At 40.0% G+C, this 23,677-nt stretch overlaps 1 protein-coding gene and 1 long non-coding RNA gene across 4 annotated transcripts in view; one reads left to right on the top strand and one right to left on the bottom strand.

Annotated features, from left to right (window-relative positions):
* The window catches only part of usp4 (ubiquitin specific peptidase 4 (proto-oncogene)), a 76,899-nt gene that overhangs the window by 11,446 nt on the left and 41,776 nt on the right, over positions 1 to 23,677 (bottom strand). For all 3 annotated transcript variants that reach the window (XM_067998451.1, XM_067998453.1, XM_067998452.1), the window contains 9 exons: positions 22,342 to 22,500; positions 21,227 to 21,451; positions 20,313 to 20,396; positions 17,312 to 17,406; positions 16,251 to 16,451; positions 8,060 to 8,166; positions 6,210 to 6,461; positions 3,733 to 3,803; positions 362 to 477 (listed from right to left, as the gene is read on the bottom strand). In XM_067998451.1, coding sequence (XP_067854552.1) covers positions 362 to 477; positions 3,733 to 3,803; positions 6,210 to 6,461; positions 8,060 to 8,166; positions 16,251 to 16,451; positions 17,312 to 17,406; positions 20,313 to 20,396; positions 21,227 to 21,451; positions 22,342 to 22,500 — 1,310 coding nt within the window. The remainder of the gene's footprint in view (positions 1 to 361; positions 478 to 3,732; positions 3,804 to 6,209; positions 6,462 to 8,059; positions 8,167 to 16,250; positions 16,452 to 17,311; positions 17,407 to 20,312; positions 20,397 to 21,226; positions 21,452 to 22,341; positions 22,501 to 23,677) is intronic.
* LOC137334033 (uncharacterized) overlaps positions 1 to 23,677 on the top strand; it is a 68,716-nt gene that overhangs the window by 21,393 nt on the left and 23,646 nt on the right. The window lies entirely within an intron of this gene.

Genomic DNA, 23,677 nt, shown 5'->3' with positions numbered 1-23,677 from the left:
AAAGACATGGCAACAGTAAACCGTATCTAAAATAGCATAAATCCATTAGAGCTTTCAGTGTATGGTTAACTTGTATCCGCATAACAGCTCGACATAAAAATGCTATCCAAATATAATGGTCCAGTAGACCAATGATGGTTCACTTGGGTGAAATCCCTCTGCTGCAATTATTTGAATTTGCCTTTTTTGCCAAGTTACAAAGCTTGCCCCTCAGCTGATTACAAGTTGCACTTGAACTCAGATTTGACCTGAAAGGTCACAGCATTCAAGTAAAAAAACACTGGGGAAGACTGGTGGGGATCTGGGTAGGATTTAAAAAAAAAGTGGGTGGGGAAAAGAGGGGAAAATCAATTATACTAACCAAAGATCATGCTCCCCCAAGGTTTCCATTGTTGTAAACAAGTCTATACACTCTCTCAATGCAACTGAGCTTCTCTTCTTCTGAGGCTGTGACATACTTTCATGCTTTTCATATGCCTGGAGAAATAACGAAGTGGTAAGTTATTCATTTCACAATATATTGCCCAAGAGTGCTATCTTTATAAAATTCTTTAGTCCCAATTTATTCCCTAGGTGAACATGAAGATCACAAAGCAAAGAGATCACCATGTTAAATGATGAAAGTAAATCTCAAATAGTTAATAGTGACCTAATCCAGCTATTTAGATTACACCACAAAATAACTCCCAGATATTATTTATCTGCACTTATTCTGAAGTTTCCCCAAACCACCTCAGAGGGACCATTCCATAGCCAAAAGGGTAGATTGTCAACTTGATCATCCTGCAAGGCTCCCTCCTCCCCAAGCTGGCAGTATGTCAAGAGCAATTCAACCAGTAATTAGCTTTCATTTAAGAACTAAGCAACTAGTTTTTTTTAATTTTTAAAAAATATGACGAACGGCTGAGGCCCATAGTGCAGGTCACCACCAATGTCAAAATTATTAGAAGACAAAGTAATCAGGAAGTAGTAATTAGGTGATCCAAAGCTTGGATTTTAAGCCTTAAAAACAGACCTTGCTGAGTGCAAATTGGCTGCCAAGTTTGCCTACAAACCAGCAGTGACTGCACTTCAAGAATAATTTATTGGCTGTAAAGCATTTTGGGACACCATCAGGACATGAAAGATGCTATATAAAAGTAAGTTCATCATTCTTTATTTTCTGTATCTATAAATCGTGACAATACCAAGGAATATTTCACAATTCACAGAAAATGTATCACTCTGCATGTGGGTGCCTGCTAATTATATGTTCAGTCCATATCTCTCTTATTTCTATGAGATTATGTACACAAGTTGTCATTTAAAGACTACTAATAGTACAGGATCAGAGAATCAATCTCTGCCCCTCATCAGCACCAGGAATGGAAAGGCTACCAAACAGTTCTTTGAGTAGCCAACTGATGACAGCTGAGGAGGGATATATACCTCCACAGACCCAAACAACTTTTCTCTTGTGTAGTTTTCTTCCCCTGTAAAAATCTGCAAGTAATAGTGAAGCAGGGGAAAAAAGAATTAATTTCCCTTACTGATCACCATTAAATATTTTGCATTGAAACCTACAGAGCACCGCAAACTCCTCTGACGCTTTAAGATTCTGGATACTAATTTGTAACTGATAACTTCTTTGATTTTGATAATTACACCAGAAACACTTTTTTCCAATATTCAAGTTGACAATATTTATTGGTGACTTGTTGGATAGTTGTCCAATAGGTGGACCAAAGTTTTGGTTTATATACTTTCAGAATGTTAGAGAATGTGAATTAGTAACAAAAGCTTCTGTGTTTTTACCATGGATCAAGATAAAATGGCATGTGGTGATTTAAGTCACAGAAGATGTGATCTCTTTTTAAATGCAACCACCATTAATTGTGGTCTTCATGGCTGTGATTACATGTACCATTTAATTGATTAATTCTGATCTGTTCATTGGCGGTCTGGCTTGCTAGAATATTTACTGTAACACAATTGAAACAGTTGTTTGAGTTTAAACAATGAGTCTGCTCTGGATGCCCATATATGAAAAAATAGATCCTTTAAAAATCTCAGCCTGAATAATGAAGACCATGGTATAAACATAAATTCAATAATACTGCTCAATTTAGCCATACCACAATATAGTTCCAAGAAATTTTTTAAAAATGTAATGTTTTAAGTACTTCTAAGAAATAATTTTATCCCACAGGTACTTCCATCAACCTTGTACTCCTGCAATGTTCTAAAAACAGGGGAGCAGCATTTTACCATTGTAGTGCTAACTAATACAAGTGTTGATGTTATTTATATGGACTTCTAGAAGGCATTTGATAAGGTCCCACATAAGAGGCTGTTAGCTAAGATAGAAGCCTATGGAATTGAGGGAAAAGTACGGACTTGGTTAGGAAGTTGGCTGAGTGAAAGGCAACAGAGAGTAGGGATAATGTGTAGGTACTCACAGTGGCAGGATGTGACTAGTGGAGACCCGCAGGGATGTGGGACTTGGGGCCTCAATTATTCACAATATTTATTAACGACTTAGATGAAGGCATAGAAAGTCTCATATCTAAGTTTGCCGATGACACAAAGATTGGTGGCATTGTAAGCAGTGTAGATGAAAACATAAAATTACAAAGCGATATTGATAGATTAGGTGAATGGGCAAAACTGTGGCAAATGGAATTCAATGTAGACAAATGTGAGGTCATCCACTTTGGATCAAAAAAGGATAGAACAGGTACTTTCTAAATGGTAAAAAGTTAAAAACAGTGGATGTCCAAAAGCACGTAGGGGTACAGGTACATAGATCATTGAAGTGCCATGAACAGGTGCAGAAAATAATCAATAAGGCTAATGGAATGCTGGCCTTTATCTCTAGAGGACTAGAGTACAAGGGGGCAGAAGTTATGCTGCAGCTATACAAAACCCTGGTTAGACCGCACCTGGAGTACTGTGAGCAGTTCTGGGCACCGCACCTTCGGAAGGACATATTGGCCTTGGAGGGAGTGCAGCATAGGTTTACTAGAATGATACCCGGACTTCAAGGGTTAAGTTACGAGGAGAGATTACACAAATTGGGGTTGTATTCTCTAGAGTTTAGAAGGTTATGGGGTGATCTGATTGAAGTTTATAAAGATATTAAGGGGAACAGATAGGGTGGATAGAGAGAAACTATTTCCGCTGGTTGGGGATTCTAGGAGTAGAGGGCAGAGTCTAAAAATTAGAGCCAGACCTTTCAGGAGTGAGATTAGAAAACACTTCTACACACAAAAGGGTGGTAGAAGTTTGGAACACGCTTCTGCAAACGGCAATTGATACTAGCTCAATTGCTAGATTTAAATCTGAGATAGATAGCTTTTTGGCAACCAAAGGTATTAAGGGATATGGGCCAAAGGCAGGTATATGGAGTTAGATCACAGATCAGCCATGATCTTATCAAATGGCGGAGCAGGCACGAGGGGCTGAATGGCCTACTCCTGTTCCTATATTCACCTCAAGTGTGTTGTAGTGCTCCATGTATTTCAGTCACTGTATCCTTGCCCTTTAATTCTTTACCAAAACTACTACTTGGCTATCTCTTTTTGTTCCTTCAAAAGTCTTCCTTAGAAAAAAAACAATTATTCACTGTGCATTCAGTCTCTTTCTTCCACCCAATGACTTTTCCTGCTATTCACCTCTCCCCCTTGCAGAAAACTACATAAAATGCATTTTGTTGTAATGGTGGTTAAAAAGTTCCAAAGGTAAACTATGTACCTCAGCTTCTTGATCATCATAATACATCTTTTTGATTTCAGGATCCCAGTCTATAGCAACTGTGGAATGTGCTGGAGAAAAAAAAATTCAATGAGTCTCACCAAGAGAAAATCAGCAAAATGAATTCAAGGTTCAAGCCAGTTCTGACTAGCTTCATGCTGTGGTTACATATAAAAATAAAACCTGTCACAGGCATCAACATCTATGACTTATGTCTAGCAAATAAATGGCAGATTGCAATCACAAGTTACATTCCTAAATGTGCAACTTAGGCACCAAATTTTAATGTAACAAAGCAAGTACAGGCAAAGCAAGTCATAGGTTTATAAAATGTGAGGGGAAAGACTATCGGCACAAAAACTGGTAAGAAGTCATTTTAAATAGACCAAATTTTCCTATTAGGAAATTACATCTACTTGTAAGTTCTAGCTACTCAAATTTCCTCGCCACAGTTACTTCTTTGAATTTTCTTTGCACCAGAATGGCAGGTGGTGGAAGGAGAGAAAATAGCAAGCATTGGAATTTGATAACATGCAACATGTAGTAACTGTCCTTTCATCAAGGACCTGCATCATTAGATTAGCTTGGCAAGCAAGTTTCGTGGAATGACTATTTATAAAAATAAATATACTAATAGTGATAATACTATAGTGGATACCATTTAGAACCAACAGGCTATACTGCACAAATCTAGTCGATATCTTTGAGGTGGGAACCTTTAAGACAACATGTTGTAAAATATTCTTTGAAGGCTTTATATGCAGTACTTTATCAAGTACCTGCTGAAAATCCAAGTAAATTACATCCAATGGATAGACAGATCTTGTTCAGTAATGTTGTTCAGTAATGAAGTGCAGTCACTGTTGTAATGTAGATTAAGTAGGCTCGTGTGAAGCATAAACACCTGCATGGATCAGCTGGACTGAATGGCCTTTCTGTGCTATAGTTTCGATGTAACTCCCACTGCCCAAAATATTTATCCAGTTTTCCTTCAAAAAGATGCAGTCGCTGCCTCTATATTACAACAGTGACTGCACTTCATTACTTTTTTTTTATTCGTTGTGGGGATGTGGGCGTCACTGGCGAGGCCTGCATTTATTGCCCATCTCTAATTGCCCTTGAGAAGGTGGTGGTGAGCTGCCTTCTTGAACCGCTGCAGTCCGTGTTGTGAAGGTTCTCCCACAGTGCTGTTAGAAAGGGAGTTCCAGGATTTTGACCCAGCGACAATGAAGGAAAGGCGATATATTTCCAAGTCAGGATGGTGTGTGAGTTGGAGGGGAACGTGCAGGTGGTGTTGTTCCCACGTGCCTGCTGCTCTTGACCTTCTAGGTGGTAGAGGTCGCGGGTTTGGGAGGTGCTGTCGAAGAAGCCTGGCGAGTTGCTGCAGTGCATCCTGTGGATGGTACACACTGCAGCCACAGTGCGCCGGTGAAGGGAGTGAATGTTTAGGGTGGTGGATGGGGTGCCAATCAAGCAGGCTGCTTTGGCCTGGATGGTGTCGAGCTTCTTGTGTTGTGGGAGCTGCACTCATCCAGGCAAGTGGAGAGTATTCCATCACACTCCTGACTTATGCCTTGTAGATGGTGGAAAGGCTTTGGGGAGTCAGGAGGTGAGTCACTCGCCACAGAATACCCAGCATCTGACCTGCTCTTGTAGCCACAGTATTTATATGGCTGGTCCAGTTAACTTTCTGGTCAATGGTGACCCCGAGGATGTTGATGGTGGGGATTCGGCGACGGTAATGCCGTTGAATGTCAAGGAAAGGTGGTTAGACTCTCTCTTGTCATTGCCTGGCACTTGTCTGGCGCGAATGTTACTTGCCACTTATGAGCCCAAGCCTGGATGTTGTCCAGGTCTTGCTGCATGCGGGCTCGGACTGCTTCATTATTTGAGGGGTTGCGAATGGAACTGAACACTGTGCAATCATCAGCGAACATCCCCATTTCTGACCTTATGATGGAGGGAAGGTCATTGATGAAGCAGCTGGAGATGGTTGGGCCTTGGACACTGCTCTGAGGAACTCCTGCAGCAATGTCTTGGGGCTGAGATGATTGGCCTCCAACAACCACTACCTTTGTGCTAGGCATGACTCCAGCCACTGGAGAGTTTTCCGCCTGATTCCCATTGACTTCAATTTTACTAGGGCTCCTTGGTGCCACACTCGGTCAAATGCCTTGATGTCAAGGGCAGTCACTCTCACCTCCCCTCTGGAACAAGATCTATCCATTGGATGTAATTTACTTGGATTTTCAGCAGGTACTTGATAAAGTAATGCATGTAATGCCTTTAAATAATATTTTACATGTTGTCTCAAAGGTTTAAACTTAGTTGTCTCCCTCAGGAAATTAATGGGTTGAGAGGAGTTCCTGCTGGGTTATTGTACATTGTCTGTGGAAGGAAGAGGCTTGAACAATTTCTTCTGTTCTAGGGACATCATATTTTCAGTTTAGTGTTGTCTTAAACTTTGTGAGACTTACAGTTTAACTTGAGAAACGTCCCATCTTCTGTAATAGAGTTGAAATCTGAGGTGCCATAGGCATTCACCATACTGAAGCTGAATAGTTTTTTTCTACAGTTCTGTGTATTTTCTTTGGTGGCGTGCTTGGTGGGCCCATTTTCCATCTTATCATTTTCATCAATTGCAGAACTGTCAGATTGGCTGTTTTCAGGTTCAGAGCTAGTTTCCTCGTTATCTCCCATTACATTTTGAAGATCCATCTCCTCCTCACCTAAAAAATGCAAAACACAAGAATTGGCAGACAGAAGTAATTAGAAGTTTTAAAAGAAACAAATTCACAAAATTCAGTTGTTAACATGAAGTTTCAAAGCATTACTGTACCACCGTGCTTAACAAAAACATTTGTCCTCTAGATAGAGTGCTTTGTTTTAAAGTGTAAATCATTAGCATTCTCAACTAAATGTTTATACAAGAGAATCACAAGCCTTTTCTAAATATAATGGAATCTGTTTTATATGCATTGAGTTAGGAATATCAACAGATTTCCATTCAACAGGACAATGACTTGCAACGTAGCATGCAAGAATCAAAACTAGGCTTTGCAACAATCTTTGTACAGCAAGAGATTGCTACAAACATGAATTCAACTTCAGTTCAAACATACAAAATGCCAATAGTCATAGTGCAAAAATGTATGTGAACCATAGAAGTTTACAGCACAGGAGGTACCCATTTGGCCCATCATGTCCTTGCCAGCTCTGTGCTAAACCAATCCAAAATAATCCAAAACTAGAGGTCATAAATATAAAATAGTCGCTAATAAATCCAATAGGGAATTCAGGAGAAACTTCTTTACCCAAAGAGCGGTTAAAATGTAGAACTCGCTACATGAGTAATTGAGGAGAATCGCATAGATGCATTTAAGGGGAAGCTAGATGAGGGAGAAAGGAATAGAAGGGTATGCTGATAGGGTTGGAGGGAGGAGGATCGTGTGAAGCATAAGCACCTGCATAGACTATCTGGGCTGAATGGCCTGTTTCTGCGCTGTAGTTTCGATGTAATCCCACCGCCCAAACTCTGCTCAGCCTTACATCTTCCTCTGCTTCAAATATTTATCCAGTTTTCCTTCAAAAGGTGCAAAGTTTCTGCCTTTACATTACAACAGTGACTGTACTTCAAAAGTACTTCACTGGCTGTAAAGCACTTTGGGACGTTTTGAGGCCGTGAAAGGCGCTATATGAAATGCAAGTTCTTTCTTTCAACCACTCCCTGTGGCAAAGCATTCCATGCTCCAACAATCCTCTGAGTAAAGAAATTTCTCCAAACCTTTCTACTCACTGATAATTTTAAATTGATGACCCCTCATCAATGACTCCCCAGCCAAAGGAACAAGTCTTCCCCTCAAAATTTCAGAATTTTAAAAACCTTCATTACATCTCCTCTTAACTTTCTCTGTTCTAGTGGAAACAGTCTCATTTCTCTCCTTACAACAATATTTCCCATCCCTGGCATCATCCATATTGCTGAGTAAGGTAGATCAACCAAACATTTTTTTAACAATTGAGTCCATTTAATGTTTGAAATGTTACAGCTGAAGGTTTTGCCAGTGTTTCAGTGTGCTGGCAGAATATTGCACAGCACCATACAGTGCCTCAAAAGAGTATCTAATTTCATCCGGGCTGGGGAAGAATGTCAGCAAGGGACAGTGAAACTAAGTTGCTCATGCAGTAGTTCTTACTCCCTCCTGGTCAACTGATGTGATTTTCATTGCAGGAAGATCCAGCAATCTAGGAAGACACATTTTACTGTACCAGCTCAACAAATTATATAGCCTATGTGTTATAAAATACAGAATTGTGTTAACAGTACCTTCATCATTAATACCATTTGGCTCACTGCTCAGGCCGTTGTCTATGCTCTGGCTCCCACAGCTATTGTTGTCACACACTTCCCTGTGCATTTGCTTCACATAACGACTAAAATTAAAAAAATAGAATTGATGTATTTTCATTAAATAATCTCATTCACAATGTGCTATTATTCAGGCCAATTATATCAAGTTTACAGTATAAAATAATACATGCTTTAATTGGAATCCCATTTAAAATGATCAGCAGCACTATTTTTGCTGAAACCAATACAAAACGCATATAGGTTAAAAATCTTAATCAAAAGGCAGTTTTAATTTTAACAAATCTGCCTTCTGGACACCCAGTCTTAACTCTACTGTGGAGTACAGACAAGATACACCCACGTGGAAGTACCATTTTGATTTATTAAATTAAAACTACCTCCGTATTTACAGCTCTCAAAACAAGCACCAGGGTCTCACCATTTTGCCACATTTAATGGCAATTCAAAAGTAACGCATGGATCACACAAGCCAAATTTTGGCCTCTGTCGATATTCATACCCAGATAGCAGTTTGCCAGTCTTGACTGGCTTGGTGTTAATAATGCACTGAAGAGCAAAATGGTTGATCACACTTATTCCCAGATGCCAAGCTAAAAGCAGCACTGAGTGCTTGTTGAGTTGATTGGCCCACATAACCCTCCTTGTTAGTACTTTTTTGTAATTAAAAACAAATGGTTTATATACGAGAGATTTACGGCTATACGGCTGCACTGTAGTAAATAGAAAAGACGTCAGCATCCAACCTGTAGTGATATGGTGTAGATCACTGTAGTGAGCTAGCTACAACGTAGTATTGTGACTCAGCTATAAGAGTGGGCCCAGTAGCATCACACTGGCCAATCTCAATTTGTCATCTCAAGCTGTTCCACCATTACCCATGACCGATCTGTAACCACCAGTATGCTTCCCTAATGTTATATACCAAAATGCTTTCTCCAGACACCAAGTTTGGAAGAAAACTTGAGTGAATCTTTTTCCACAGTTTTTAGTGGACAAAGTACACAAATGTCACAATCCCGTTCTAGTTATCCTGAAATCCAAGCTACACTGCAATGGACAAAGCAAATAGAAGAAACTCTGCTACAGATGTCCAGAGAAGGAAGTTGCAGAGAATACCCTACAGGGTCACAGATACCTGGTTTCTGAAAAGAAGTCATTTAAAACTTTGGTCTGTGAATACTATATAGGTTGGATGAGGGGAGACACAATGCAGACCAACTGTCACAAGTTCCACCTGTATGTGTCATGGGTTGAGACTCTTACGGTTAAGGACAAAGCATGGAATAAATAAAAAGTCTTATTGGCCATCAAGTGCCCTCCTTACCCACCCTATGCACTCAAACCCCGCTCCAGGACTTAACGCTAGAAATGTCTAGTCTGACATTAGAATGTTGTAGGTGCCATTCTTTGGATCAGATGTTAACCCGAGACCCAGTCTATCTGCTCCACTAGTTCAGGTACATATAAAAAATCTCAACAGAAGAGGAATAAGGAGCTCTCCCATTGCCCTGGCCAACATTCCTTCCTCAACCAATACAACTAAAAACAGATCAAGTGATCATTCATCACATTGCAATTTGCAGGATTTTGCTGTGCACAAATATTGCCTGCATAACATCAACTGCAATTCAAAGTAACTCATTTTATGCGAAGTGAGCCCAACATCTGTTTTCTTTTAAAGTAGTCAAGCATAATCAATATCTATCTACATTCACTTCACTATCTATCCACACTCACTTCTCCATTATTCAAAGCTGGCCAGATGCATGCCACAAGTGATATCTCTGGTCCCAACATCACAAAAATCATTTTCAGCCTTAAAGTATTTGGTCACCTGTCTCTATCTACCCTTATGAAGTAAGTTATTCATAACAGCCTGACTCAACAGTGACAGCAATATTTGGAGGCTAGATGACTATTTAAATACTCAATGCCTTCTTAAAGAAATTGAGTGTGTAAGCCATTCATACCTGTAGAGAAACTGGATGTACCTTGCATTATACTATGGGACTATTAAAATATCCCAGTGCTTAATAAGTCCCCAGTAATTTTCTTTTTAAAAACATTAAATTCAAAATTATTCCCACAAGTGTACACTCGTAAACAGAACCTTGGTTTACAGTGACAATCAGTCAACTTCTGTTTTGAATACATGGGTTTATGCTAGTGGTCTAAGGATATCTGCAATTTCATTCAAATTTCTATGAAAACTGAGAACCAGCTGCCTTGCTCTTGATTAATCGGGTCCTCATTTGTGGAATGAGTCAGATATTTGGTTACAGTATCTGCTGAAGCACAGAGTGCATCGCAAAAAGACTGGATACTTGAGAATTTGGAGAGAGTGGGAGAATTGAAATTAAAATTTAGTTTAAAATTTAACTTAGAACTTCAAAAATTTAAAAGAAACTGCAAGTTAGTTAACAGTTAACAGAAACTGCAAGTCAGCTGTAAGTGATTGCCTGAATAGAGGCCAATTACTGAGAGCTGGAAGCTGATTTAGCAGTTGTGACTTGGTGTTCTCAAAAAGATGTATAAAGTAGGTGGTTATCTGCTGAAGCACAGAGTGGGATCTTGAATTGGGAGAGTGCGAATTAGGTGCTTTTTTTTAAAAAAGCAAAACAGACTAAAAAAGTAATTATCTATAAATAAATATAGACTATAGATATGGCAGAGCAGTTTGTGTGTCTGCACTGCAGTATGTGGGAGTTTGTGGACATCAAGAATATCCTGAGCAAACACATCTGTAGTAGATGTCTCCATCTCAAATCTCTCCAGCTCAGTCATTGAGCTGGAGTGCGAGTTGGAGACACTGACACATAAGGGAGGGGGAGGAGTATCTGGACAGTTTGCTCCAGACCTCAGTCATACCTTGTGACGAGGTACAGGATCAGAAAGGGGTTGGTGTGACCGATAGTGAACAGAGTACGGGGAACCCAGGTGAGATGGAGAACGAGGATCCGCAGAAACTGATCCTATCCAACAGGTACAATGTACTTGCTACCTGTGAGGATAAGGATGAAGATTGTCAGAAGGACAGCCAGAATGCTGACCGTGGCTCCCTGGAGCAGGAGGCTGTCCAAAGGGAGGAAGAGGAGAAGCATGATGTGGTAGTTGTAGGGGATTCAATAATTAGGGGACAGATAGCATCTTTTATAAGCAGGATCAAGAGTCCCACATGGTATGTTGCCTACCTGGTGCTAGGGTGAGGGACATCTCGAACCGGCTTGAAAGGGTATTGGAGAGGGAGGGGGAGGATCCAGTCGTCGTGGTTGATGTTGGGATCAACAACATAGGAAAGAGTAGGCAAGAAGCCCTGATCAGAGACTACCAGGAGCTAGGAGCTAAATTTAAAAACAGGACCACAATCTCTGGATTATTACCTGACCCATGTGCAAATTAGCATAGGGATAAGCAGATTAGGGAGGTGACCATGTGGCTGAAGGAGGTGTGGAAAAGAGGGGTTCCATTTCATGGGACACAGACACCAGTACTGGGACAGGAAGGAACTACACCGTTGGAAAGGGCTTCACTTGAACTGGGCTGGGAACAAGGTCCTAGTGGAAAGAATAAATAAGGCGGTCACAAGGACTTTTTAAACTAGTAAAGGGCGGGGGGGTGGGGGGGCATAAATAATAATTTTAAAACAAACAAAAAAGGAAGAGAGTAGGAGTAATAGTCAGAAATTATGCTTTAGGCACTACAGGTAAAGGGAAAACTAAAATATGTAAAGTAATTAATTCAGGAGAGAGAAATAAGAAATGTGTGAGAAAAACATTAGAGCAGAAGGACAGGTATGGGTGTGTGGCCCAAATAAGTGTTTTTTATACAAACGCACAGAATATAAGGAATAAATTGAATGAATTGCAGGCGCAAATTCAACTTAGAGGGTACAACATGGTAGCCATTACTGAGACATGGCTGCCAGACAGTCAGGACTGGGAACTGAATATACCAGGTTATAAGATCTATAGGAAGGAAAGGGAAACTGGTCGGGGGGGGGGGGGGGGGAAGAGGGGAGGGGAGAAGGAGCAGCCTTAGTGATTAAGGATAATTACTTCAATGATTATAGGATACAATGGAAATGTAAGCAGGCAGTGGAGACTTTATGGATGGAATTAAGAAACAGAAAAGGATTTAAGACTGTAGTGGGAGTTGTGTTTAGCCCCCCCCTGGTAGCAGCTGTGAAGTGGCAGAATGTATAAATGCAGAGATTAGACAAGCATGTAGCAAAGGCAGAGTGGTTTTAATGGGGGATTTTAACTTTCAAATAGATTGGGATAAGCACTCGAGCTGATGTCAGAAAGGTAATGAATTTCTCAAGTGTGTTCAAGACAGCTTTCTGCAACATTATGTCTGAGAACCAACAAGGGGGCAGGCCACATTAGATTTATTAACTAAATCTGGCTCATTATTCGTTAACAGCCTAATGGTGAGTGAACATCTATCTAATAGCAATCAGATCAAGATCAAGTTCAGTGTTGTGTTTGGAAGGGAGAAATCCGTATCAGCTACTAAGATTCTAAATTTAGGTAAGGCCGACTTCAACCGGATGAGATGGAGACTGTCCACAGTAACTGGGCAAATCTGTTAATGGGTGAAACGACAGATGATCAGTGAGAGGTGTTCCAAAAAGAATTTAACGTGATACAGAGCCAGTTTATACCCCTAAGGGGCGAGAGCTCTACTTGCCAAAAAAACAGCCATGAGTGACAAAAGAGGTAAGGGACAGCATAAAACTAAAAAAAGCACAAAAATGCAAAAAATAGCACAGATCCTGGCAGCTGGGAGAGATGCAAAGAACAGCATAGGGTGATAAAACAGACAGTAAGAGCTACAAAAAGGGACTGAAAAGAAACTTGCAAGGGATATCAAAATCAACACATTTTTTACAATATTAGGAAAAAAAGAGGGTGGTCAAGAGCAATGTGGGCCCCTTAAAAACTTATAATGGTGATATTGTAAATGAAAATAAGGAAATGGCAGACATGTTAAATAATTACTTTTCATTAATATTTACAGTAGAGGAAGTGGGTAGTATGCCAGACATCCCAAGGAAAACAATTTTGAATCAGTTACGGGGACTCATCATAATTAACGTAATGAAGAAAATAATGGCATTAAAGAGTGACAAATCCCCAGGACCAGATGGTTTCCATCCCAGGGTTTTAAAGGAAGGCGAGAACATTGCAAATGCCCTAACTATAATCTTCCTCGATTCAGGAACCGTTCCTTTAGATTGGAAAATTGCACGTCACTCTGCTATTTGTGAACGGTGAGAGCAGGAAACTAGGGAATTAGAGACTAGTTAGCCTAACATCTATTGTCGGAAAATTACTAGACTCTATAATTAAGGATAGAGTGACTGAACACATTGAAAATTTTCAGCTGATCAGAAAGCCAGCATAGATTTGTAAAGGGTAGGTCATGCCTGACAAACCTGATTGAATTTTTTTTTTGAAGAGGTGACTGAAGTAGTGGACAGGGGAATGTCTATGGAGGTTGTTTATATGGACTTCAAGACAGCATTTGATAAAGTCCCTGATAAGAGACTGTTAGCTGAAGTTGAAGCTCGTGGAATTGAGGGCAAATTATTGACCTGGTTAGGAAATTGGCTGAGTGGCAGGAGGCAGAGAGTATGGATAATGGGCAGGTACTCAAATTGGCAGGATGTGACTGATGGTGTCCCAAAGGGGTCTGTGTTGGGGTCTCAACTATTCATTGTATTTATTAACGACTTAGATGACTGGATAGAGAGCCACATATCCAAATTTGCCAATGACACAACGATAGGCAGCATTGTAAGCAGTGTGGATGGAAGCATAAAATTACCAGAGATATTAATAGATTAAGTGAATGGGCAAAACTGTGGCAAATGGATTTCAATGTAGGCAAGTGTGAGGTCATCCACTTTGGACCTAAAAAGGAAAGATCAGAGTACTTTCTAAATGATGAAACACTTCAAACAGTGGAGGTCCGAAGAGACTTGGAGATCCATGTACATAGATCATTAAAATGTCATGGACAGGTACAGAAAATAATCACAAAGGCTCATGAAATGTTGGCCTTTACATCTAGAGGACTAGAATATAAGGGGGTAGGAAGGTATGCTACAGATATACAAAGCCCTGATTAGACCACACCTGGAGTACTGTGTTCAGTTCTGGACACTACACCTTAGGAAGGATATACTGGCCTTGGAGGGAGTGCAGCAAGATTTACTAGAATGATAGTAAAAACAGAAAGGCAGTAAAAACAGAAAGGCAGATTATCTGAATGGTGATAGATTGGGAAAAGGGGAGGTGCAACGGGACCTGGGTGTCCTTGTACACCAGTTGCTGAAAGTGAGCATTCAGGTGCAGCAAGCATTTAGGAAGGCCGAATGGTATGTTGGCCTTCATTGCAAGAGGATTGAGTACAGGAGCAGGGATGTCTTACTGCAGCTGTACGGGGCCTTGGTGAGACCACATCTGGAGTATTGTGTGCAGTTTTGGTCTCCTTATCTGAGGAAGGATATCCTTGCCATGGAGGGAGTGCAATGAAGGGTTTACCAGACTGATTCCTGGGATGGCAGGACTGACGCATGAGGAGAGATTGGGTCGACCAGGGCTATATTCACTAGAGTTTAGAAGAATGAGAGGTGATCTCATCGAAACATATAAAATTGTAACAGGACTAGACAGACTAGATGCAGGGAGGGTGTTCCCGATGGCTGGGGAGTCCAGAACCAGGGGTCACAGTCTCAGGATACGGGCTATGCCATTTAGAACCGAGATGAGGAGAAATTTCTTCAGAGGGTGGTGAACCTGTGGAATTCTCTACCACAGAAGGCAGTGGAGGCCAAGTCATTAAATATATTCAAGGAGGAGATAGATATATTTCTTAATGCTAAAGGGATCAAGGGATATGGGGAAAAAGTGGGAACAGGGTACTGAGTTAGACAATCAGCCATGATCATTTTGAATGGCAGAGCAGGTCCGAAGGGCCGAATGGCCTACTCTTGCTCCTATTTTCAATGTTTCTATGATACCTGGACTCCAAGGATTAAAATACAAAGAGAGATTATACAAACTAGGGTTGCATTCCCTGGAATTAAGAAGATTAAGGGGTGATTTGATCAAAGTTTTCAAGATATTAAGGGGAACGGATAGGGTAGATAGAGAGAAACTATTTCTGCTGGTTGGGGAGTTTAAGACTAGCCTAAAAATTGGAGCCAGGACTTTCAGGAGCGAAGTTAGGAAACACTTCTACACATAAAGGGTGGTAGAAGTTTGGAACTCTCTTCCGCAAACGGCAGTGATGCTAGCTCGTTTGTTAATTTTAAATCTAAGATAATACCTTTTGGTTAACAAAAATCTATGGGATATGGGGCTAAGGCGGGTATATGGAGTTAGGTCACAGATCAACCATGATCTCATAGAATGGCGGAACAGGCTCAAGGGGCTAAATGGCCTACTCCTGTTCCTATGTAGTGGTTATAGTGCTGAACTAGCAAGAGGTGATACGTTCATGGTAAGCTGTGAAGCTGAATTCAATAATTCTGGTAATTTGTGGGCTAGCACCAGAAAAATGACAGTGAAAGCAGTTGGATTGTTATAAAACCCAAGTGGTCCACTTCAGAGAAAGGAACCTGCCACCCTTACCTGATCTGGTCTATATGTCGACTCAGTAGGCTCGCAAGCCATACAACTGTCAGACATGTATGGACAGACAATAACAGCATAGTCCACATACTTACAACTAATTTTTAAAATAATTTGTTCCACATGTTCATTCCATACGCACTGTTGACTATTTCATTTTCCACTGATGAGTGAATATGCAGTTGAAATATGTCTGTACAACCTAAAACATTCTGGAAGGATTTGGAACTGCAGCTTACCACCACAAACAGGATAACACTACTGGAAACTTGTACATTTGCAAATGAATCAGAAACAGTTAAGATACTGGACATTTATGCAATTGTGAAAAGAGATGCAACAGCCAGTTATTTTAAGGAGGCTGTCAACCACAAGGGCTTGCAACATTGGAACCACAAATTACCACAGCAAAAATAAGACACATCTGCTCAAATAAACATGTAAAAAAAACATCGCACATGAAGGATTTTTCCCCCCTCTCAATAAAAAGATATTGGTCAACTTACGAAATTCGTGCAAGGACTAGTTCATACAGGTTATCCACAGTAACATTATCCTTGGGAACAGAGACCAATAAAGGCTGACCAAATAGAATAGTGCCTGCAGGTGTACTTGAGGATCGCACCCTTTTCTCACGAAAGTAAATCGGTAGATTGATGCATTTTGAACTTTCGGAGTCTTCCTCTCCAATACCAGGGACCTCATAACTGTAAAATGCAGGGAACAGATCAACAGCTGCAAGAAAATAAACTTTATACAGAAATCAAGAACAAAAAAATGTGAACTGTAATACAGCACCATTATATGGTACAATTGACTGGTATGATTACGGTTTGATCCCTCCTCATTGAGATTCATAATTCAACATTAAATTGAGGTGTTACAGGGAGGAGTCATCTCCAAGCTGCTGTCAAACTTGCTAACCACCCGCGTGAGCAGATTGCCTACTCTCTCTCTTAGTTTGGAGGATGCCTTAAAGACAGAAGGGAAGAATAAAAATGGAGTGACGACTATCTGCAAAGTCAACTGATGTGGATTTTTGATCAGTATACCCTCTCTGCCATGAGATTCCTAAAATGGCCCTGCCCCAAAGGTCTTAACTCACACTGGCACAGTAACCCTCTGGTGGCACCTCATCCAAATAATCACTTCTGTCATCAAATTACACTATGCTACCCAGTGCCCTTATTTGAAATCAGGAACAGCAACCCTGTGATTATTTTGCTCCCCGCTGAGATAGCTAACTCAGCAGGACTTTTGATCTAATTAAGTGTTTACTGGTTTGTATGGCTCAGTATCACATTGCCTGGTTACCCACTAAATCACTACAGCAACCTACCAATGGGTTTAGTAAATATTCTTTACTTAGCAATTTTAAAACATCAAGTTTTTACTAATTACAAGCTAATGAACTTTTTTTTGACTCATGAATTGTTAAAGCATTTTCCAAAGCAAAAATGAAGCAAACACCAGTCTGCAAGGATCTAGACTATGCTGAGCTACAAACTACTTCTGTCACCATCAAAATGGGAAGTTGCACGTGGAAACAGAAGGCTTGTATACTTACACAAAAATATCATCCCTGTCCATAATGTGGTTCAAGGCTTCATCTTGTCGGTAGGTTTTGTGGAACCGATGATTATAAAAATCAGTGACTACCATCTGAAAAAGGAATATACAGGAGTTATACATAGCTCTGTTTCTAAGCTGTAAAATTATCAGAGATAAAATAGAATTATACTGAGAACTTAATACATCTACCACTGAGACCGTGGCGGTTTGACATTGTCCTTACCTATTACACTGAAGTGACTAGCATTTTTGTTTTTGGAGAATACCCACTTTTCATAGTAAAGATGTTTGAGGATAGTTAGTATAGGTGAGAAACAAGTTTTGGTAGTCACATTCCCTTTGAGTGCCATTTGAGATGGACAACTTGCTTGAACCTTCTCCCTCTACAATCAACTCCCCCTCACCCCCTCCCCCAAAGGCTGAGAGATAAGAATTTGTAGGGGGTGGGTTGCAATTCCACAGCACTATTCCCCCAATTAGTGATCCTTCATGCAAGAGCCCAAGCGATGAATGTCACTAGGCTAGACATAAGGGCCATGATGGCTGTGCGTAACCCAACACTCAACCAGTGGCTGCACAAGCACACTTTCTAACCAGGCACAATGAATGTCTAGCATAAGTGGAAGTCCTGATTTCACCATCCTCTACTCCCAAACACACTTGACCAAGTCAACTACATTTCCATCAGTGCCACTGGCTGAGATCAGCTAACCAGACAAAGCATGGATTAGACCAAGATCTACCACATGGTCTATTTACTCTCAGAGCCACTGGGAAGTTAGAACTGAACATTTCTCCCACAAATTGCATGCTTATTAAAAGAAAGCTCAAGGAATGCAGTATTTTTTTTTGAAAAAGCAGTATTGTTATGGATCTTCTGTCTATTCCCCAGTGATAAGCACTGTTCTCGCTTCCTTTATCCACCACCATTGCTGATGTATAAGATCCTTAAAAAGGTCTCAGATTTTAGAACTACTGAAATTTAAATTATACAAAATAAGTTTCACTTACAGACGAAAATGTTATAAATATCAATTCATCAAACTTGGTAGTGTGAAATGGGGTGTTTGAGATATTTTTGGTCAGCTTGATGCCTGACATGCCTGGAAATCCATCAACACATTTAAGAATTTCCAATTGAACTTAGAGAAATCTAGGAATTCTGTTTTTCCAGTATTGCAGTGCACATTCTCTCCCCTCAGGGAGACATTCTACTTACCCAGACAGCTTAGGTGCAAGTTGGCCAAGCCAAGACTTAGGGAACCCCCATAAACCCCACCTATCCCCTTCCCGAGAGTATAGTAACTATTTGCCATTGGACAATTGACAGGGCGGGGGGGGCTTGAGATCTCATTAAGCAGACAGTTAAGTACCAGGATCTCACGAGGGGCATGATCAGCCGCACAACTCAACAAATCTTGGACATTTCAAGTTCAAATATTAGTAAATTGAAAAAGATGCACCAGTCTAACTTCTAGGACTCCGCTTAATTACAAAGCAGTTACACCAATTACAGCACAGAACATTTTTTTAAGCTACAGGAAAATAGGTGCGCCAAGTTCTACATTTTTCAACTTTCAAGTAGCACTATATTTCCTTCAGCTCCTTAGCTTATACCAAATTTATAAAACAGAGGCTAAAATAGTGGAATACCATCCTAAAAATGATTTCATTAAAAAAAGTCTGGGATTATTAAAAAAACAAGTTGTGCACACACAAGTACAGAATCAGATGAGTTGTTGAATAAATTTAAAATGTTTCAACAGTTGCTACATACTGATTCATTCAGGGTCTTATTATAAATCCAATTGTGGTTACAAAAGATTAGGTAGAGGCCAAAGCTAAGGTGGCACCTGGAAAGGGACAGGGACGGAGTGAAAAGGGAAAAAAAGTCACAACAATTTTCAATGCTGCTTGCATTCTCATATCAATCTGACCATTTGGGGAGTCAAGAGTTGAGACATTTGTTAAAATGCTAGACCCAACCAGAACTGGAGACTAATCTTAAAAGAAAGAAAAATATTTTATTTATGCTTTATAACTTTCAACACCTTTCTTTCTAAGCCTGCAGTCCCTTTTCGATCACACAAGCACACAACTTGTAAAGATTCATGCATAATCTGTCTCTTCGCCAACCCTACCCTGAATGTCAGAACTTAAAAGCCTCTATATTTGGAATGGATTTCTGCAAACTATTTCTTGCAGAATTACACAGGAAGTTTCCAAAGCGTCGACGTTAATTTTGAAAAAAAATGCTGGTATAAAATCAACTATATGTTTAAACTTTAGCCATGCAAACTTTATAACCACTGATCTGCTGGAGACCAGTAAATGTATTAACACATCAGTGATGCAATATTGTCCAACTAGGCCAATGAGGCAGTGGATGCATTATCACTGGAATGTTTTTCTTACAAGCATTTTAAAACTGCCTCCAGACAGATGTATAAAAGGCAAATTGAATTTCTAGGTTTTGAGTAGCAGCTTTTTTTGCCGCAGGACATTCTACTGCACCTCTTCTAAAAGGTGCTAACTCAACCTGAAGTATTGTTTCATGGTGTTGGCAACTCTCTGGTATCTCACCTAAGTTGCCATTCCTTCTGCAGATATCCAGTGAGTGTTAATAAGCTATTAAACTGCAGGCGACATCACTACAGAGCCCAATCATTTGAGGCCACAGTGACATACTTTCCAGAAGGTATCAATGAATAGTAAAAGTAGGAACAGGAACCCTGGTTTTTCTTTGTCGAATCTAGGAGCAGAGTCCCAAATACTCTGTTATTGAAACATCACTGTAGTAGAAACAAAGCTATTTCATAAACAGGAAACAGTATCCCCAAATGCAAAGACATTGATTCTAGCTCCAGGTCAGATTAATTAGGTATTATGACAACTCACTGACAGAATGCACATAATGCAGGAAGGCAATTTCTTAAAATAAGTGCACAAATTCTAATTTTAAATGCGATATTCCAGTCATGACCGGAACATATTACCTTTTCTGCAGGAACTCCTGAGATTTGAGAAAGGGCTGTACACAGGTCAGAAATTGCACCCATCTTCGGGACAATTATTCTATACTGTAAAATAAGCAGGCCATTATTAACAGGTCACAAAAGTGTCCCTTACAAAGCCACAAGTATTGAGTGAGGGTAGGAGATGCCAATATTTTCTCAGCAATATACCCAGGCTATGCATCTGGGTGGACAACCAGGAAGTACAAAAGCAGGTTGCAAACGACACCCCCACTCCATTCTACTCATGCAGGTCAGTTCCCCTATCAGTATTCATAGTTTAAACAGAAGTATCCCCACCTCCCCCTCACAAGAACTTTTCAGATTAATAATTCTGTTAGTGACTTTAAACAAAGTACCAATAGAAATGACAACACTGAAGCACTTAAAATATATACAGAGGCACTTAAAATCAGAAATTTGCAGCACAGGAGGCCATTTGGCCCACTGTGTCGGTGTTGGTTCTTTGCTAGAGCAATCCAAAACTAATTCCACTGCCCTGCACTCTTCCCATAGGCCTATATCTACCTGCTTCAAATATTTATCTAATTTCCCCTTAAAAGATGCAATGGTCACTGCCTCAACCACTCACGGTGGCAAAGCATTCCGTACTCCAACAACCCTCTGTGTAAAAAGATTTATTCTAACCTGTCGCTTTCAGTGCGAAATTTAAATTGATTACTCATCACCGAATCTTCAATTAGAGGAAGTTGTCTTTCCCTATTCACCATCAAAACCCTTCATAATTTTAAAAACCTTCATCAAATCTCCTCTTAGTCTTTTCTGCTACAGTGGAAATAGTCCCAGTATCTCAAGTCTCTCCTCATAACTATATAGTTTCCTATCCCTACTGTGCTAACCACCATGTAATAATTTATTAGAGAACATGATCTTACCTGGGTGGGCCTAGACTTTGAGTCTGCCCTTACAAGAAAGATTTCCATTGTGCGGTCCTTCTTCATAGGTAATGGAAGAGTTAAGTAACAGAAAGGATCAAATGTCACAGAAATTTTTGAACATTCAGGGCAAACGAGGGTGGATTTAAAAAGCCCATGGAAGATGTCCACAATTATGGAGTTGTTTCTTAACCTGTGGTTTTCCCATGCTTCTTTAGCCACTACCTATAACCAGAAAGGGGACAAAAACATTTGATTGTGCTGCACATCACACAAAGAACTTGTATTATCATAGGCCTCATTACATCCTCAGGATGTCCCAAAGCACTTCACAACCAATGGATTACTTTCAAAGTGCAATCACTGATTGTTACTGATGTAAGCATATCAAGCAGCCAATTTGCACACAAACGCCCACAAACAACAAATGAAGGAAGACCTTAAAATCTTTTTCTGGTGGTGTTGTTGAGGGTGATTTGTTGGCCAGGGCACCAGGAGAACTTCCTGCTCGTCTCTGAACAATACAAAGTGATTATTTTTTTACATCCATCTGAGCTGCCAGACAGAGGTTTGGTTTAATGCCTCAACCAAAAGATTGCATCTCAGACAACACAGCAGTCCTTCAGTACTGCACGGAAGTGCTGGCCCAGATGATGTGCTCAAGTCAGTCGTGGGGCTTTGAACATATAACTTTTTGAGCCAGAGGCTGGAACATCACCAATAGAACCAAGCTGACAGATGAACACACAAGAAACATTTTTGCTATACCTCAGTCATTAGGGCTGACAACACACCTGCTCCCAACAACTTTTAAACCAACTACTTAAGGGCAGATGAAATTCACTGTCCAGTTAGCCCTACCCCTCTCACCATGATTGAAAAATCATGACTAATAAGTTTATAATAGTCAATATATCTCCAAACTATGATTTTGAGAGGGAAAATGAACAGTGATTACCCGTCAAAAGTAATTCAGTGGCTGTGAAGCTTTTCAGGACAGCCTGGGGATGTGAAAGGCACTATGTTTAAGTTGCAAAAAATGTATTACTCAAGATGTTAAAGATGCAATAAGGAGAGTTGCATTATTTAACGGGATTATTCACAGTCAGACCTACCTCATCTTCCCTACCATTGGCATCTTTAAGTTCTAAGTAGGGCTTTTTCTTCACACGATTTAAATCTTCATGTAAACCATCTAAAAGAAATGCAAGCAGCTCTTGAGAATCCTGTTGCTGGTATCCTGAAAACTGGGGAGCAAAACATCCAACCTGCGTCTGGACAAAGAAAAAAAAAGTTTCATACTTAACTGGATGACTACCTAGTTTCAAACTTGCACTTTATTTTAAAGGAATGCTCAGAAGCAGAAATTTGAAAATAGTTTCAATTATTGTAGTAACAACCTACTAAAATTATTTCAAACGTCATCAGAAACACGCTAGCTCAGGACAACTTAAATATCCACGGGAATGAGGGCAAGATTTTTGTTAATTACTATCTAAATCATACAACTCAACTCTGAAGATGAGAAAACATATTATGAAAGAGGAACAATAGTGTAAATTATAGTATTTATCCCCCCTCCCCACCCCATTTTATGCTCCACAACTTTAGTTGCCATCACAGTTGCATTTTAAACCCATCATCGCTTTTCTTGTGTTCTTTTGAAAGCTATTTTTGTCAGATAGATGGTTAACTTGAAGCCTCTTGTGGTAGAAACCAGATAATTCAGCATAATACGGATCAGGACATAGATATATTTTGTCAGAAGAACCAAAACACAATTAAGTTTGCTAAAACTAAGTATTGTTAAATATTTTTGATGGTCAATTAATAGTTATTAAAAATGTTTTGGGGAAGGGAGAAAAAAGGATTTTGCCTCAGCTCCATCTTACCTGATGGGTCACTCCAGCAATACAGGGGAATGCTCAAAGACATTTAAACAATAAACCCACATACTTTTTAAAGTTAGCAGATTCTGAGGTTTCACGACTAAATCTAAATTTTAGTGGGTCAGCGAACATTAAACCGGAACCAAATTTTCACCAGTTCTTTGAAGTGGTGAACACTTTTTGCAACCGTTTACCATTGTTTCTCTTGGCAATAAAGGCTAGCAATACATCAATTTCTTTCTTTCTCCTTGGACCTTAGACTTATTTCCCTGTATCAGTACTCTTTCTCAGCTAAGAGTATAGATTACATCCAATTTGTTGTTCCCGTCAGTCCTGCTCCTTGTCTGACCTTCAAGATGAAGGTGAGCTTCAAGGGAAGATCGATGACTGGAAAACTTTATTCCCAAGGAGAAATACAAATACAGACCGCAATCTAGACAAGGCCTCAAATGGAGATCTACTAAGCTGCCCTTATAAAGCAACTATATATATTAAAAAAAGGTTCAATTATGACATTCTGTATTGTTTTTTTTCTTGACTTTAACATTCAAATAGTAGCCTC

Source organism: Heptranchias perlo, chromosome 17, assembly GCF_035084215.1.
Source record: "Heptranchias perlo isolate sHepPer1 chromosome 17, sHepPer1.hap1, whole genome shotgun sequence".
NCBI lineage: Eukaryota > Metazoa > Chordata > Chondrichthyes > Hexanchiformes > Hexanchidae > Heptranchias > Heptranchias perlo.
This window is presented reverse-complemented; position numbering and strand designations above follow the sequence as displayed.